This window comes from Muntiacus reevesi, chromosome 1, assembly GCF_963930625.1.
Source record: "Muntiacus reevesi chromosome 1, mMunRee1.1, whole genome shotgun sequence".
Lineage (NCBI taxonomy): Eukaryota > Metazoa > Chordata > Mammalia > Artiodactyla > Cervidae > Muntiacus > Muntiacus reevesi.
The window spans coordinates 195,542,062-195,558,131 of record NC_089249.1 but is presented as its reverse complement, the minus strand read 5'-3'; the positions used below and the strand labels follow the sequence as shown (position 1 = coordinate 195,558,131).

Here is a 16,070-nt window from a genome sequence, read left to right as displayed (position 1 = left end):
GCTGACCCAGGGTCATGAAAAGAGATGGAAGAGGTTGAAGGATTAGGGTGGCGGGAAGGAAGCCGAAAGAAGGAGCCCCTGGGGGCCTGCCTGCTCGCTCAGGGCCCCTGGGGCCTCCACCCAGGGTTGAAGCGCACGCTGCCGGCGGACATAGCTCGCTGCGGCTTGGGACTGGGCCGGCTCTGCTCTGCAGCCCAGCTGGCCCCCTCCGGCAGCTGCGGACAATGGGTGCCCGTGTTCGTGGACACAACTGTGGCCTTTGTGCATTCTTCCCCAGACCACCAGCTGGAGAATGCGGGGAGGGGGCAGGGGCCTGCATGATGGGGACACGGCGGTGAGAAGCAGGCCGGCCTCTTCTCCGCAGGCAGGGCAGCTGGCCAGGGCAGGCAGGGGGAGGGTCAGCCCCAGACCCTCACTCCCTCCTGGGCCCTTGCCTGGCCTGGTTGCTGGGGTTGAAACCACACCCAAGGCCTCCAGGTGTGGCTAGGACTGCTATTTGTCACATTAGGCTCTACGGGATCTGGAGCTGGGGGCACGTGAAGGGGAGTGGACTTCTGGGCTTGGCATTCCTCTCTCCCTGCTGCCAGGCTGCTGGCCCTGGCCCAAGTCTGGCAGAGGTGGGGGCTCCTCAGGGCTCGCCCCCGGCCCTTCAGGGAGATCTTGGGGGGCAGAGATGATGGGAAAGGATCAGGGCGCTCAGGAAGTCCAGGGTCTCCCCATCTTTCAGGAAGGGTTCACTTGCCCAGGTGCCCCGACAGGGGCAAATCCACCACCCTGGACCCCTGCGCACCTGGGACATCCCCTCCATGTCCAGCTGCATCAGCTCCGTCTGGTTCACCTGCAGCAGGGCGAGGCCTACCCGGAAGACGATCTCCAGGCCCTGCAAAGGCAAGGGGCAGCGCATCTCCAGCTCTGCTCTGCCGGGGGCCTCTGAGCCCTCCCTGAGCCCTGGGATCGTCTCCAGTGGGGCCTGAGTCACTCCATCCAGCGCACGCAGGAGAGGAAGGGGTCCTCACCTCATACATGAAGATGTCAAAGACACGGGTGGCGACAGGCAGTGGGAAGGTGGTGAGGAAGAGCGTGAGGAACCAGGACGAGGCATACATGGATGTGTGGAAGCTCTGGGAGCGGAAGTGGGTGTTCAGGTCCGGGAGCTGCTCCTGGAGTCAGGGAGGCAGCCAGGCACCATGAGGAGGGCACTGGGCGTAGCAGTCCACACCCTTAGGTTCCCTCTTCCCGAAAGTGCCTGCATCTTCAGGGAGCCTTCCCTGACTTTCCCTGGGCAGCACCCCTGCCACACTGTCCCTGGGTGGGGCAGAAGCACCCCAGGGCTCTGAGCAGCATGAGGGGAGACCCAGGCAGGGATAGCAGGAGGCCCGGCTGCCCGGGGATCCTCACCAGCCCCCCCAACAATGCTTTGCGTTTTGTGCCCAGACATGCTTAAGGGATGTCTGACTGGCCTGAACTTTAGACGGCTGGAAATTGACAGAAACTGGGGAAACTGAGGCTGGAGAAGATGTTAGGAGCCCCTGGTGGCCCTTCACTGGGAGAACGGACCCTTGGCTGTTGCCTGGCCTGCCTTGGGCCTCCTCCTGACCTCAGGGACTCTCTGGTGGTGGCCAGCTACTTTGCCACAGGAACTCTCAGCTCCTTCTCTGTGGCCCCGGGCCACCTGCTGGCTGGCATTTCCGGTCCCCTTGACTGACAGCACCTCCTGGTCCTCCAGGCCTGAGGAGGGGGCTTTTACAACCAGACGCATCCTGCCCACTGGCGCAGAGACACACAGCCTCACCTGCAACCGGCTTCCAGAGTAGGCTGGAGTGTGTGTGTATGTGTATGTACACCGGTGCTGTCTGCCAGCCAGGAGTGGGCCCTGCGGGTGCTGCTATTTATAAACAGAGGCGGCTGCGGCTCTCTAGTAATCAGCAAAGGCAGGCAGACAACACTTTTCCCTTTCCACCACACTGGGGAGCAGATAGAAAGGGATGGTGTGGGGGTGTGTCTGAGGCAGGCCAACCCCTCCATCCTGGCCTGGATGACTCTGGGAACCCTGAGTTCTGAGAAGCCCCCACTGTAAGGACTAGCCCCTGTCTGGCTGCTGAAGTATCCTTTATTCAGTACTCCCTGGCCCCATGGGGAGTAGGACCCCTTTCTGCCCTGGAACATCTGGGTGGGTTCTCAGGCCTGGAATTTTCAGTAGAAGAGACTCCTTGGGAGAGCCAAGGTCAGCACCTGTGAGTGTGGGCTGGCAGGGTATGGGGGGTGGAGTGGGCAGGCATGACCACCTGGGCATGCTCACCTGTAGCATGTATTCAAACTGGTAGATGCAGAGCCCCAGCTCCGCCATGCTGGGCTTGAAGAGCTCCCGCAGCCGGTACTCCTGCATCAGCCGCACAAACACACAGAAGGCCTCCTCCTCAGGCATCTGGGGAAGGGGGGGGTGTCTGTGAGTGGGCATGGCATGGGAGGGGGTGCCCGCTACTCTTCTCCTGACTTCGCTTGTTTCTGCTTGGTTTACTTTGACTGAACATAGACGGCGCCAGGCTGCCCGGACCCCCCACAGCAAACCTCTGGTCAATATTGTCCCCGTTTCACTGATGGGAAGCGTCTAGAGGCTGAAGTCACGAGCCCATGGCCACCTGGCAAGAAACGGTGGAGCTGGGACTTGAACTCCAGAGCCCATGGTAGAGGCAGTCTCTCGTCCAGTCCCTGCCATTCTCCCCTCCTGAGCCTGCTGGAGCCTCCAGAGGAAACCCCCAGCCCCATAAACACTGCACTGGCCGAACCAAGTCCTCCGCCTGGGTTCCCCATCTGACCCTGAGAGGTGGTTGAGCAGGACGGGAAAGTGGCCAGGACCAGCCCTCTGTGCTTGGTTGGGAGACTGTCGGAGGTCACAGGCGGGCGGGGAGAGGTTCTGACCCCAGACCTACACTGATGGAGGGAATACTTGCTTCTGTCCACCTCCAGGGGACAGACAGAGCGGGCTAGGCTGGCCCAGGCCACCTACCTGCATGAGCAGCAGGCCCACAATGAAGGCACTGCCCTGGCAGTAGCCCACCTCCCGGTCCACCAGCGAGTAGGCCTGCACGGGAACACACAGGAATCAGGGCGGGGTCCCCCGGGGCCGGCGACCACGGTGCATCTCTCCAGGGCCAGGGCTCACCTTCATGACGTTGAAGAGGACCTCCTGGCCTAGGCTGTCCTGGCCCTTGAAGAACTCGTGCTCTGGGTAGGTGCGGGCGATGTCCCTGCGGATAAGCTTCTCGCAGGGGGACGACATCTTGAGCAGCTCTGAGTACTGGTTCTTGACTGGCATGTCTGTGGCACTGCACAGGAGCTGCCAGACGATGGCCCGGAAGTGATGCGGGATGCCCTTGCGGATCAGCTCCTGGAGACCCGTCAGAGGGGATGTGGAAGACCGGGCTGGACCCGGCCCCAGAGTGGCCTCCCCACGGCTGCCCAGCCCGGCCTCGGAGATGGGGCCTGTCCATGCCTCCCCGGAGGCCCAGAGAGCTTGGCTAAACCACCTCATGGCACAGAGTGTCACTGAGCACACGGGCAGGAAGCAGGCAGGGGTGTCTAGGACGCCAGACCCGCCCACTCTCCCCACTCCCCTCCCTCCGGCTGGCATACCTCCAGCCCTGGACCCTGCCCGCCCCCAGCCACCGATCAGCCCGCCCTGGCCCCACAGTCCCCCCACCTTCAGCAGCTTCTCCTTCCGGCGTCTCCACTCCTCCCACTCGTTGGCGATCCGGCCCCACAGAATCCACGTGTCCTCCTCCAGGTGGCTCAGGTTGGAGGAGGCTGAGGAGCTAGACACCAGCGACGAGCCACTGTTCCGCCGGGAGCCATTCATGGAGCGCATGGACTTGGAGTCAGCCTCCAGTAGCCTAGGCAGGCAGGCAGGGGGTGGGGGGTGGCTGCAGGTACTTCCAGCCCCAGCCCCTGGGCCCCAGAGAGCCCGGCCCCTCCTCCCTGGAGTCCCGGATTGGATCTTAGTTGTTCTTCCTGCATGGCACTTGCTGTGTGACCTTGGCCGGTGCCCTAACCTCTCTGAGCCCTGGTTTTGATCCTGGGTCCCTGGAGAGGCTGCGAGGCACATGTCCCACTTTGTGCCCTGGGATGAGAAGCTTGGGGATCAGCTCATTTAGTCCCGAGGGGCAGTCTTTGTTAAGATATGTTTACAGATGAGGTACAGAGAGGGTGAGTGGCTGGCTGGGGGCCCCCGGCCCACAAGAGGCTGCATTAACCAGCTGTTTCTGATGCTCTGATGTCTGGGGCCTCCCTGACCCTGGAGGGACAGCCCCTCCCAGGCCTAGCAGACATCCAGAAGTGGTTACAGACTTGCTTGTCAGTGTACCTATTATATGCAAACCAACCAATCCAGAGTCCACAAACCAGCCACCTCAATTAGGTGCTAGCACTCAGGGCCACTGTCCTCTGCCCTAATTACCCAGGGTTGGATACTAGACTAACAGACCCAGCCCCTGTGCCCCAGCTTGCTGAAATTACTCAGACTAGCCAGTCCTAACCCTGATTACACTGCCTCACCACTCCTGGCAGAGACCACAGTAAAGGTTCTCACCCACATTTTTCTCATTCCCTCTGCCTCCTGACTGATCCTGGTGCTTCCCTGGGTCGCCCTGCAAGGTGTATGATGTGCTGTGCTCCTCCCCTTGGAATCTGTGAGTAACAAACTGTCTTTTTCTTTTTTTTTGGCCTCACCATGTGGCATGCAGGATCTTAGTTCCCCAACCAGGGATTGAACCCATGCCCCCTGCAGTGGAAGCTCAGTGTTCTAAATGCTGACCAGGGAAGTCCCCAGAGTTCCTGGGGTCATCTGATCTGCTGGCCTTGACTTACTGGCATAATAATAAAACCCACACTTTAAAACAGGGGCCAAGCCAGAGGAGACGGTTGGGAAGGGCCAGCTCCAGAGTCAGAAGTTTTACTCTTCCCTTCAACAAAGGCTTGAAAGTGCAGGCGGGGCTCACTGGGCCCTGATCCCATGATCTCCTCATCTGAATGGGAGAATGTCTGTTGGGAGGTGATGGCAAATGCTCTTGCCTAGCCTCTGCAGGAGTGTTACTTGACCCAGGGCTCTGAGTGCAGGGGGCACCCAGGAGCTTCTCTTTGGGGCCCAGGCTGTACCCTGGGGCCCCACCTTGTCCCCCAAGGCCCAACTCACCGGTTCTGCTCTTCAAGCTTGGCCAGCAGCTCCAGCTCATCGGGGCTGAGGTTCTCGGAGTCGGAGGTGGGAGAGCAGGTGGGGGCTGACAGGGCCTCCTGGGATGAGGAGTCGGGGCTCAGAGTGGGGCTTGCCATGGCGGTCAGGCTCCTCAGCTGTGAGCAGGGCCAGGTCACAGCACTGTCTGGGGACCAGAGACACACGCGGTCAGCACTGGGAGGGGTGCCCACCCTGTCCTGCTGGCTCTGGACCAGTGAGCCTGCTGCTCACCTGAGACACCTCCTCACCCCAGGCTTCCCGCCTCGGGTCTGTCTACTCGGTCACCCCTTGTCCCCAGGCACCCCAGTCCAGTTGCTGGTTCCTTCTGCTCTGGGTGCTGGCTACTAGGCTCCCCACTTTTTGGTCCAGATGCCAGCGAGGAGTCAGGAGGGTCATGGCCAGGGCCTGTGCTGTTCTGCTCTCCCTGGGCATGGACACCAGTTCTCAGCGGACACCCCCGAGTCTTCAGTAGGGCCAGGGGCCAAGGCTGCTTGTTACCCAGGGCCCCTGCCAGGACCTGCAGACGCTCCTGCTCTGGTGACTGTTCTAGTCAGCCTTGGTCCCTGTCCCCAGCTGTGGTCTGACCTGAGAGCCCTGCCTTAGCATCCGACCTGCCCTGTCTCATCAACCAGAGTGGGCTGCTGGCACAGCCAGAAGCAATTATTCTCCACTGTTAATTGTCTGGTGCTGCCAATGGCCGGAAGAGCCGACTCCTCTTGGGCTGGGAAGCCACGGACACGTCCAAGTGCTGGGAATCTGTGCTCTGGCGGCCACAGAGTGAGAGGCACAGGCTCTGGTTGGCATCCTGATCTTGGCCTGCCATGTGCTGGGTTGGTGCTGGCCCATCTCTGTTCTTCTTCCTGGGGAGTGTCTGCTCCCACCCTCCTGGGAGCTTCAGGGACACTGGCATCTCCCCTCTGCCAGTCCCAGGAGAAGTGGCTCAGCACTATGCCAAAAACAGAGGCTCTGGACTCAAATGGACCAGTGTCTGAAGTGAGGCTCCCCTGGATCCCAGTAGAGGTTCGGACAGCTCAAGCACAGAGGGTCTCTCAGCCAGTTTTTGGAGAAGGGGCATCTAGTCCCCTAGGTGGCAGCAGGACAGTCAGAGGACAAAAACATACCTGCCTGGCACCCTCAGGTCACTGGGCACCTTCCCACAGCCCAAGCTCAACCCCCCACCCACACTTGCAGGCCCACAGGTCGGTGGGACTTGACCCTGGCCATGCACTTGATTCTAGTCTCCTTTCCCAGGGCTGTCATGGGGTGGGAGGGGGGGCACCAGTTTTCTTTCACCTTGTGGGGGTACCCAGAACCCTCTCACCCCAGGACTCTGTGGCTCCCCAGGGAACTGGTTCTCTCTCTGGCCCCCAAGGGCATTGAGGGCTCTAGCTTTAGTGAGTGGTACAAACTTGAGGTGATGGCTCCCCTCAGAACCAGAAGAACTTTTCCTCCTATTGCCTGGCCCAGGGACCACCTGCCTTGAAGACCAAGCCATGCACACCTCCAAGCCAGGAGTTGATCATTCCTGAGAGAGGGACTGTGGGGGCCGCTTGGGGCTTCCCGCAGAGTCCAAATCTGTGGCTGTGGGACAGAGATGGGCTGCGGACAAGAAGTGCTGACTTGGAAGGCTTTCTGTGTGCAGGCAGGGGCAGGAAAGGCTGTGTCGGTTTCCTGACATCAGGACTGGGGTGGGAGAGGAGAGGTGGAGAGAAGGATCAGAGCCCCGGAAGCACAGCTGGATTTGAGGAGTCATGTGGGGCTCAGGGACAAAGGCCACATGTGGCTGGGGCTGGGGCCCACTGTTTCCCCGCTGTACCCAGGGGACCCTAATCTCAGAAGTACATTGCCTCCCCGCCCCACTACCCCATACCCTGGCCTGCAAAGAGTCCAGTGGTTCAGCTCTGGGTTTCTGATGAAAAGAAACAACTAGGGCCATCTGCTCACAGAGTTTGCTCAGATACTTATCACATATTAATGTGTACTTCACACAAGAAATAAACCTGATCCCACACCCAGGGCTTAAATATGCAGTCTGAGAGGCGGGATCTTCCAATCCGTCAGGCACTTTCTCTTGACTCATCCCCGACTCTCTAAACACTGCACAGCCTGGAAGCTGATGCACACACATTACTTCACACTCATGCACTCACATTTACCCACTCCTCACACCCCACACACTCAGATGCATTCCCACTTACAAACCATCTCACACATTAATACACGGATACACTTATATAGTCTTGCGTGCTCATGCACACATGCTCTGATACACACACACACACAGTCACACACCTACACACTCAGATACACATTCACACGTGATCTCACACCCACACACCCCTTTGCCCACATGCACACACATACATGCTCACACTCACGCTTCCTGCACTAACCAAGGCTCCCCATGCCTGAATCCAGTAGACAGGAATGAACGTGGGCTCTCTGCCCTCCGAGCTCGGTGAGCAGGCCTGTCTCCCACCCCACTCTACTCTGAGCACCTGGACTCTTATTGGCTCAGCCTCTCCTCCCCTGGCACTTACTGGGTGTTGTCTGAGGGCCTGCACTGTCCTAGGGACGGGGATGTGGAGTGGAACAAGGCGAATGAGCCCCCCCTGCCCCCCACACACACTCAGGGCATGCAGCCGTCCCACCCTTTGCTGGCTGGGCACAGAGACAAGACAGGTTCCGTCGAGTGCTGAGGAGCCACTAGCCTCTGAGATCCATGCACAGACCCTGCAGGTCTGGGGTCCCAGCCTCTCAACAGCTTCAACTTCAAGGCCCTTTGTTTCTGCTCCACTATGGCCACCCAAAGTGGGGTCCCGCCTAAAGAGTGGGTGGTGGGTCACCTAACACAGCCTCTGCTGGCACCACTACCCTCCATGCCCCCAAACGCTGGCCACATGGCTTAGGAGGCTGAGCCAAGCCAGAGGAGTGGGAGGAGACTGCTGGTGAGCTGGGGCCGGGGGTGGGGCAGGGCTGGTACAGAAAGGTCCAGATGCCAGGGTCGCTCTACCTCTCTTTTCTCCTCCTTTGCAGGAGCGTTTGGACACTGACAACCATGCTTCTTCCTCCTGCTACATTTTTTTTCTGTTAATATTATTTTTTTCCCATGCCATGTGACTTCTGGGATCTTAGTTCCCTGACCAGGGATGGAACCCATGCCCATTGCACTGGGAGCTTGGAGTCTTAACCACTAGGCCACCAGGGAAATCCCCCACATTTCTTCCTTCTCAAAGTCCATTCCCATATGGTTTTGAGACACTGGGCTCCTTGGCCTCCTGGGGCTCCTCCTCTGCCTCAGCCCAGCGAGAGGCCCCTATTTCCACAGGCCCCGCCTTGGCCCCTATCCCTTCAGGCTCTTAGTGGTGCTCCTTTCAGGACTTAAATGAACAGAAAGGCTTGTCTGTGATTGTGACACCTGTGTCCCCAGCTTTTCCCTTCTCTCTTTTTCCTCACCTCACCAAGGTGAGGACTGAAGACTCCTGGGAAAAGAGAGACACAGCCCCTGCCGGCCCAGAGCATGTGGAGCAGGGAGGAGAAGAGACTCAGAAATGATCATCTGAACTTTCTATTACTGAGAGAAACTCATGAAATAAAAGATGAGGTATAGTGGAAATTAAAAGAGTCTTTCTCCTTGGAAGGAAAGCTATGACAAACCTAGACAGCATATTAAAAAGCAAAGATATCATATTGCCCACAAAGGTGCACATAGTCAAAGCTATGGTTTTTCCAGTGGTCATGTATGGATATGAGAGTTGGACCATAACGATGGCTGAGCACTGAAGAATTGATGCTTTCAAATTGTGGTGCTGGAGAAGACTCTTGAGAGTCCCTTGGACTGTAAGGAGATCAAAGCAGTCAATCCTAAAGGAAATCAACCCTGAATATTTACTGGAAGGACTGATGCTGAAGCTGAAGCTCCAATACTTTGGCCACCTGGTGCAAAGAGTTGACTCATTGGAAAAAACCCTGATGCTGGGAAAGATTGAAAGCAGGAGGATGAGAGGGTGATAGAGGATGAGATGGTTGGATTGTATCACCGACTCAATGGACATGAGTTTGAGCAAACTCTGGGAGACAGTAAAAGACAGGGGAGCCTAGTGTGCTGCAGTCCTTGGGGTAGGATTTAGCGACTGAACAACAAGGGTGGAAACCAGTCTGGCAGTTCTTCAGAAAGGTAAACAGTTACCAATATGGGACTTGCCTGGTGGTCCAGTGGCTAAGACTCCATGCTCCCAGTGCAGGGGACTGGGGTTTGGTCCCTATTTGGGGCACTAGATCCCACATGCTGCAACTAAAGACCCTTTATGATGCAACTGAAAAGATCCTGTGTGCTGCAACTAAGGCCTACCCAGTGCAGTCAAATAAATAAATAGGCTCTCTCTTAAGGAAAAAAAAAGTGTTACCAATATGACCCAGCAATTCCACTTCTAGGAATTCTACCCAAGAGAATGGAAAACGTACATCCACATGAAAACCTGTGTACAATTGTTCACAGCAGCTCGATTCACAATAGCCAGAAAGTGAAAACAACCCAAATGTCCATTGGTGGATGAATGGATAAATGAAATGTGGTCTATCCATATGATGGAATAGTATTCAGTCATAAAAAAAGGAACAGACTTTTTCTGGTGAACTCTTTCCTGGTAAATCCCCCCACCCCACTGCCTCCAGTATGCGGGTTCACTTTTCTCCCCTCTCTTCAAAAATATCTAACCCTACACCCCAGCCCAAGACACACTTTTTTTGTTTTTTTTTGGCAGCACTGGGTCTTTGTTGTGGCACATGAGTTTCTCTAGTTGAGGCTCGCAGGCTCAGTAGTTGCAGCGCACGGGCTTACCTGCTCTGTGGCATGTGAGATCTTAGTTCCTCCACCAGGGATCGAACCCACATCCCCTGCACTGGGAGGCAGATTCTTAACCACTGGACTGCCAGGGAAGTCCCTCAAGACACATTCTACAGCAATTCTTTGTATATACACCTGCCTGCCCTACTGGGTCATGAACATACTGGGGGCAAAGGCTTGGTTTCTTAATTTTCTAATCCAAGCCTTTAATGCAGCATCTGGCTGTTAGTAGGTACTCAATCAACATCTTTGCTGGATGAATGAAGAGAAAAGTCCCTGTGCCACTCAGCCAAGTGATCAAGGTCAACAGGATTAGTGATAAGTCACGTGGAGAGCATGTGCACTTAATATGCTGACGTGAGAAGGGCCCTTCATCTCTGTGTCTTCCTTCCCAAGACTATGAGAAAATCATGTGACCAATCCAGATTAAGAGATGCTTTAGAGCATTCCTAACTAGTCCTCCTCAAGTGTTAAAGTCATCAAAGACAAGCAAAGCCTAAGAAAGCTGCTCCAGATAAGGGAAGTTTCAGGAGATGTGATGACAAAATGTCCTGTGGGATCCAGGATGTGGTCCTAAGACAGAAAAAGGGAAAAGCTAAGGAAATCTGAATAAAATATGGATTTTAGTTAATCTTTTGCGTGCCCAGGCGCTCAGTTGTGTCTGACTCTTTGCAACCCCATGGACTGTAGCCCACCAGGCTCCTCTGCCTATTTTTCAGAGAGTGGGTTGCCAGTTTCCTACTCCAGGGAAACTTTTGGGCCCAGGGATAGAACATGGATTTCTTGAATCTCCTGCATTCGCAGGTGAATTCTTTACCACATTACCATCTAGTTAATTATAATGTATCAATATTGGTCCAACAACACAAGAGAAGACTCTACACATGGACATCACCAGATGGTCAACACCGAAATCAGACTGATTATATTCTTTGCAGCCAAAGATGGAGAAGCTCTATACAGTCAGCAAAAACAAGACCGGGAGCTGACTATGGCTCAGATCATGAACTCCTTATTGCCAAATTCAGACTTACGTTGAAGAAAGTAGGGAAAACCACTAGACCATTCAGGTATGACCTAAATCAAATCCCTTACGATTATACAGTGGGAGTAAGAAATAGATTTAAGGGACTAGATCAGACAGAGTGTCTGATGAACTATGGACGGAGGTTCGTGACATTGTAAGGGAGACAGGAATCAAGATCATCCCCAAGAAAAAGAAATGCAAAAAAGAAAAATGGCTGTCTGAGGAGGCCTTACAAATAGCTGTGATAAGAAGAGAAACCAAAAGCAAAGGAGAAAGGGAAAGATTTTGAATTTGAATGCAGAGTTCCAATTTGAATGCAGAGTTCCAAAGAATAGCAAGGAGAGATAAGAAAGCCTTCCTCAGCGATCAATGCAAAGAAATAGAGGCAAACAATAGAATGGGAAAGACTAGAGATCTCTTCAAGAAAATTAGAGATACCAAGGGAACATTTCATGCAAAGATGGGCTCAATAAAGGACAGAAATGGTACGTACCTAACAGAAGCAGAAGATATTAAGAAGAGATGGCAGGAAGACACAGAAGATACTGTACAAAAAAGATCTTCATGACTCAGATAATCACGATGGTGTGATCACTCACTTAGAGCCAGACATCCTGGAATGTGAAGTCAAGTGGGCCTTAGGAAGCATCACTATGAACAAAGCTAGTGGAGGGGATGGAATTCCAGTTGAGCTATTTCAAATCCTAAAAGATGATGCTATGAAAGTGCTGCATCCAATATGTCAGCAAATTTGGAAAACTCATCAGTGGCCACAGGACTGGAAAAGGTCAGTTTTCATTCCAATCCCAAAGAAAGGCAATGCCAAAGAATGTTCAAATTACCATACAATTGCACTCATCTCACACCCTAGTAAAGTAATGCTCAAAATTCTCCAAGCCAGGCTTCAGCAATACATGAACCGTGAACTTCCAGGTGTTCAAGCTGGTTTTAGAAAAGGCAGAACAACCAGAGATCAAGTTGCCAGCATCCGCTGGATCATCAAAAAAGCAAGAGTTCCAGAAAAATATCTATTTCTGCTTTATTGACTATGCCAAAGGCTTTGACTGTGTGGATCACAATAAACTGTGGAAAATTATGAAAGAGATGGGAATACCAGACCACTTCACCTGCCTCTGAGAAATCTGTATGCAGGTCAGGAAGCAACAGTTAGAACTGGACATGGAGGAAAAAAAAAAAAGAACTGGACATGGAACAACAGACTGGTTCCAGATAGGAAAAGGAGTACATCAAGCCTGTATATTGTCACCCTGCTTATTTAACTTATATGCAGAGTACATCATGAGAAATGCTGGGCTGGAAGAAGCACAAGCTGGAATCAAGATTGCTGGGAGAAATAGCAATAACCTCAGATATGCAGATGACACCACCCTTATGGCAGAAAGTAAAGAACTAAAGAGCCTCATGATAAAAGTGAAAGAGGAGAGTGAAAAGTTGGCTTAAAATTCAACATTCAGAAAACTAAGATCATGGCATCTGGTCCCATCACTTCATGGGAAATAGATGGGGAAACAGTGGGAACAGTGGCTGACTTTATTTTTTGGGGTTCCAAACTCACTGCAGATGGTGACTGCAGCCATGAAATTAAAAGACGCTTACTCTTTGAAAGGAAAGTTATGACTAACCTAGACAGCATATTAAAAAGCAGAGACATTACTTTGCCAACAAAGGTATGTCTAGTCAAGGCTATGGTTTTTCCAGCAGTCATGTATGGATGTGAGAGTTGGACTGTAAAGAAAGTTGAGCGCAGAATTGATGCTTTTGAACTGTGGTGTTGGAGAAGACTCTTGAGAGTCCCTTGGACTGCAAGGAGATTCAACCACTCCATCCTAAAGGAGATCAGTCCTGAGTGTTCATTGGAAGGACTGATGTTGAAGCCAAAACTCCAATATTTTGGTCACTTGATGCAAAGAGCTGACTCACTGGAAAAGACCCTGATGCTGGGAAAGATTGAAGGTAGGAGGAGAAGGGGATGACAAAGCTGAGATGGTTGGATGGCATCACAGACTCGATGGAGATGAGTTTGAGTAGACTCCAGGACTTGGTGCTGGACAGGGAGGCCTGGCGTGCTGTGACCCATGGGGTTGTGAACAGTTGGACACGACTGAGTAATTGAACTGAACTGAATACTGGTCCTGCATTATAACAAACATACCAGATAATGTTACTAATGGGGAGACTGGGTGTGGGTGTAGGGTCTGTGTGAACACTTTGGGCTATCTTAATTTCTCTGTAAACCTAAAACTGTTTTGAAAACTAAATTTACTTTATTTTAAAATTTTATTATTTTTTGACTGCATCATGATGCATGTGGGATCTTCGTTTCCAGACTAGGGATACAACTAGTGCCTCCTACAGTGGAATTGTGGAGTCTTAACCACTGGACCAACCAGGGAAGTCCCTAAAGTCTATTTAAAATTTTTTTAAAAAGAGAGAGAGAAGATTCTGTACCAGGGCAGACAGAAAAGTACAGGACAGTGACAACAAGTGAGAGGTGCCCTTGCAGGTAGTGTCATTCACAAGGTCTCCAGATGAGGCCGTAGGGGAAGGGTTTACACTTGGAATTTCTTTTTTAAAATACTGAGTGACTCAAGTATTTTTGTAAAAAATCATTTCATTTTGTTCTTCCATGCCGCACCACATGACTTGAGGGATCTTAGTTCCCTGACCAGGGATCGAACCTGAGCCCGCAGCACTGAAAGCATGGAGTCTTAACTACCGGACCACTAGAGAATCCCCTGCACTTGGATTTCTGACTCTAGAGTCTTAACCCCAAGCTGATCTGCTGAGCTGCCACTCTCTCTGCATACTTTAGAAATAACTCACGTAAAACATGGAGTGCAGTGGGCACTCTGTAAATGAGTTACTCTTTCTCAGCGGGGAGAGTGTGTGTCCTCCATCTTTCTGAGGCAGGAAGAAAGACCCCATGGTTCCTTTAATTTTGTTTCCCTACCTGCCCTGCCTCTGCCCCCCACCCCTCACCCCAGCTTCTTACCTCTGCAGTCCCCAACCTTTATGGCACCAAGACTGATTTCATGGAAAACAGTGTTTCTACGGACCAGGGGTTCGGGGGGATGGTTTCAGGATGATTCAAGCACAGTACACTTATCATGCAATTTATTTCTAATCTAATGCTGCCACTGATCTGACAGGAAGTACTGGTCCCTGGCCTGGAGGTCCCCTGCTCTACCTCTAAGTATTATAGGGACACAGAATCATTTCTGAACCTGAAGTCTTCAGAGATACCTGACCCCATCTACCCAGCCTGACGGACTGTCATTTGGGCCACACAGACCACCCTGACTCTGATGTCTTGGACACTTTCCCTCGGCAATGGGGTGGGCATTTGATGGGCGAGCTGCCCCTTGGGTAACAAGGATGGCTGCTGGAATCCAAGTGATCACTGCTGGCCCTCCTCTCATCCCCAGTTCTAGCCTCTCCTCTGTGCCACACAGAATGTTTCCATGTCCATGTTCATCCCACCCTGGTCATGTGTGTAGATAACTGATCCCAGGTCTCCTGGTCTCCGAGGAGGACTTCGGGGCCAGAAGCCTGGGTTCACATCCCTCTTCTCCCAGTTTCTTGCTTTCTGATCTGGGTATGATGCACTTTATGCCAATTTCCTCATCTGAAAACACGGCTGATGACAGTACCGACTTCACAGGTTTTGTTGGGAGGAATGTACAAGCTAAAACCTGTCAAGTGCCTAGGAGGGAACTGGCCTGTAATATTCTCCTGGATGGAAAGTTCCATGAGGGCAGGGGCTGACCTGCCCACTACTGGATCCCCAGCATCCAGCGTACCATCAGGCATCTGACATTTGCGGACTGAAGAAACAAACTTCCCCTCCTCAGCAGGCCCATCGCTTCCATGGTGGCTCTGTTTAAATGTGAAATGCAGTAAAACTATAATCATCTTTATTAGTAGTAACAGCAGCAGCAGTAAACAACCTCAGGCTAAAATCTGAGGGGTAGATGATCATTATGACCTGTGGAATCTCTTCTGACCTAAAAAAAAACCCAAAACTTTACTATCCTTCATGTCAGCAGCTAATACTTCCTGCCACTGTCACAAGTTCCTTCCTGGCAAATCCTTCATTTCTCTATATTTCCGTGTCCCTGAGGATGACAAAGAAAACAATTTAAAGCCCCCAGAAGCCCTCCAGGGACAGGTGAGTAAGAGAAATTGCTACCTGTACAGGCTCTTGGCTCTCAAGTCAAGATGGTAGCTTTCCTGCTGTGAAGAAGGCTGGCTAGGCTGGGGGCTGGGGTGGGGTTCATCTGTCCTGTCTTTGGGGAATCTCCAAGTAGATGGACACAACCTCTTTCTGCAGAAGAGATCCAGGCACTCTTGCAGAAGTGGGTGAGTAGGGAGGACGCTCAGCTCCTGAAACCAACCAAGTGTTTACTGAACATCTGCATGCCCTGTTCTTGCCTTGGACTCAGCCATGAACAGACACACGCCTTGCCCTTGTGGGACTTGTGGGCTGGAAAACAGCTACCAATGAAACAATCTCATGGAGGCATCCGTGGAGGTCTGGTGGTTAAGACTCTATGCTTCCAATGCAGAGGGCACAGGTTTGATCCCTGGTTGGGGAACTAAGTTCCCACATGCCGCATGGCACAGTGGAAAGATTAAAGAAAAAGAAAAGAAACAATCTCACCAACACACCATGATGAGAAATGAAATGGAAGTGCAGGTGAACTGTGCCAGTGAGGCCCTTGAGATCTCCCTGGAGGGCCCAATCTCTTCCTCGGCCCTGGCGGTCAGCTCTCCTAACTCACCTCCCCCTTGCCCTGTGTTCAGCTTCTAGAGCATGCGTGCTGCAGACATCCCTGGGCAGGGTGGGGTTGACTGCTGTTCCAAGTTCAGTTCCAAATACTGACCCCTTTGACCAGGGAGGGTCCCCCGGCGTGAGCCCCGTGGCCTGCATGCAGGACATGAAGGTGCAC

At 52.9% G+C, this 16,070-nt stretch overlaps 1 protein-coding gene across 3 annotated transcripts in view; it reads right to left on the bottom strand.

The window, feature by feature from the left end:
- Positions 1 to 16,070, bottom strand: part of EVI5L (ecotropic viral integration site 5 like) — a 32,252-nt gene that overhangs the window by 12,549 nt on the left and 3,633 nt on the right. For 2 of the 3 annotated variants that reach the window (XM_065917876.1, XM_065917878.1), the window contains exons 2-8: positions 5,189 to 5,372; positions 3,701 to 3,890; positions 3,164 to 3,388; positions 3,008 to 3,082; positions 2,300 to 2,425; positions 1,017 to 1,160; positions 791 to 880 (exon numbers count right to left, since the gene is read on the bottom strand). In XM_065917876.1, the coding sequence (XP_065773948.1) occupies positions 791 to 880; positions 1,017 to 1,160; positions 2,300 to 2,425; positions 3,008 to 3,082; positions 3,164 to 3,388; positions 3,701 to 3,890; positions 5,189 to 5,325 (987 nt within the window). In that variant the 5' untranslated portion in view covers positions 5,326 to 5,372. Of the gene's footprint in view, positions 1 to 790; positions 881 to 1,016; positions 1,161 to 2,299; positions 2,426 to 3,007; positions 3,083 to 3,163; positions 3,389 to 3,700; positions 3,891 to 5,188; positions 5,373 to 15,310; positions 15,454 to 16,070 lie in introns of those variants that run through there. The other variant, XM_065917877.1, reaches the window with a different exon arrangement.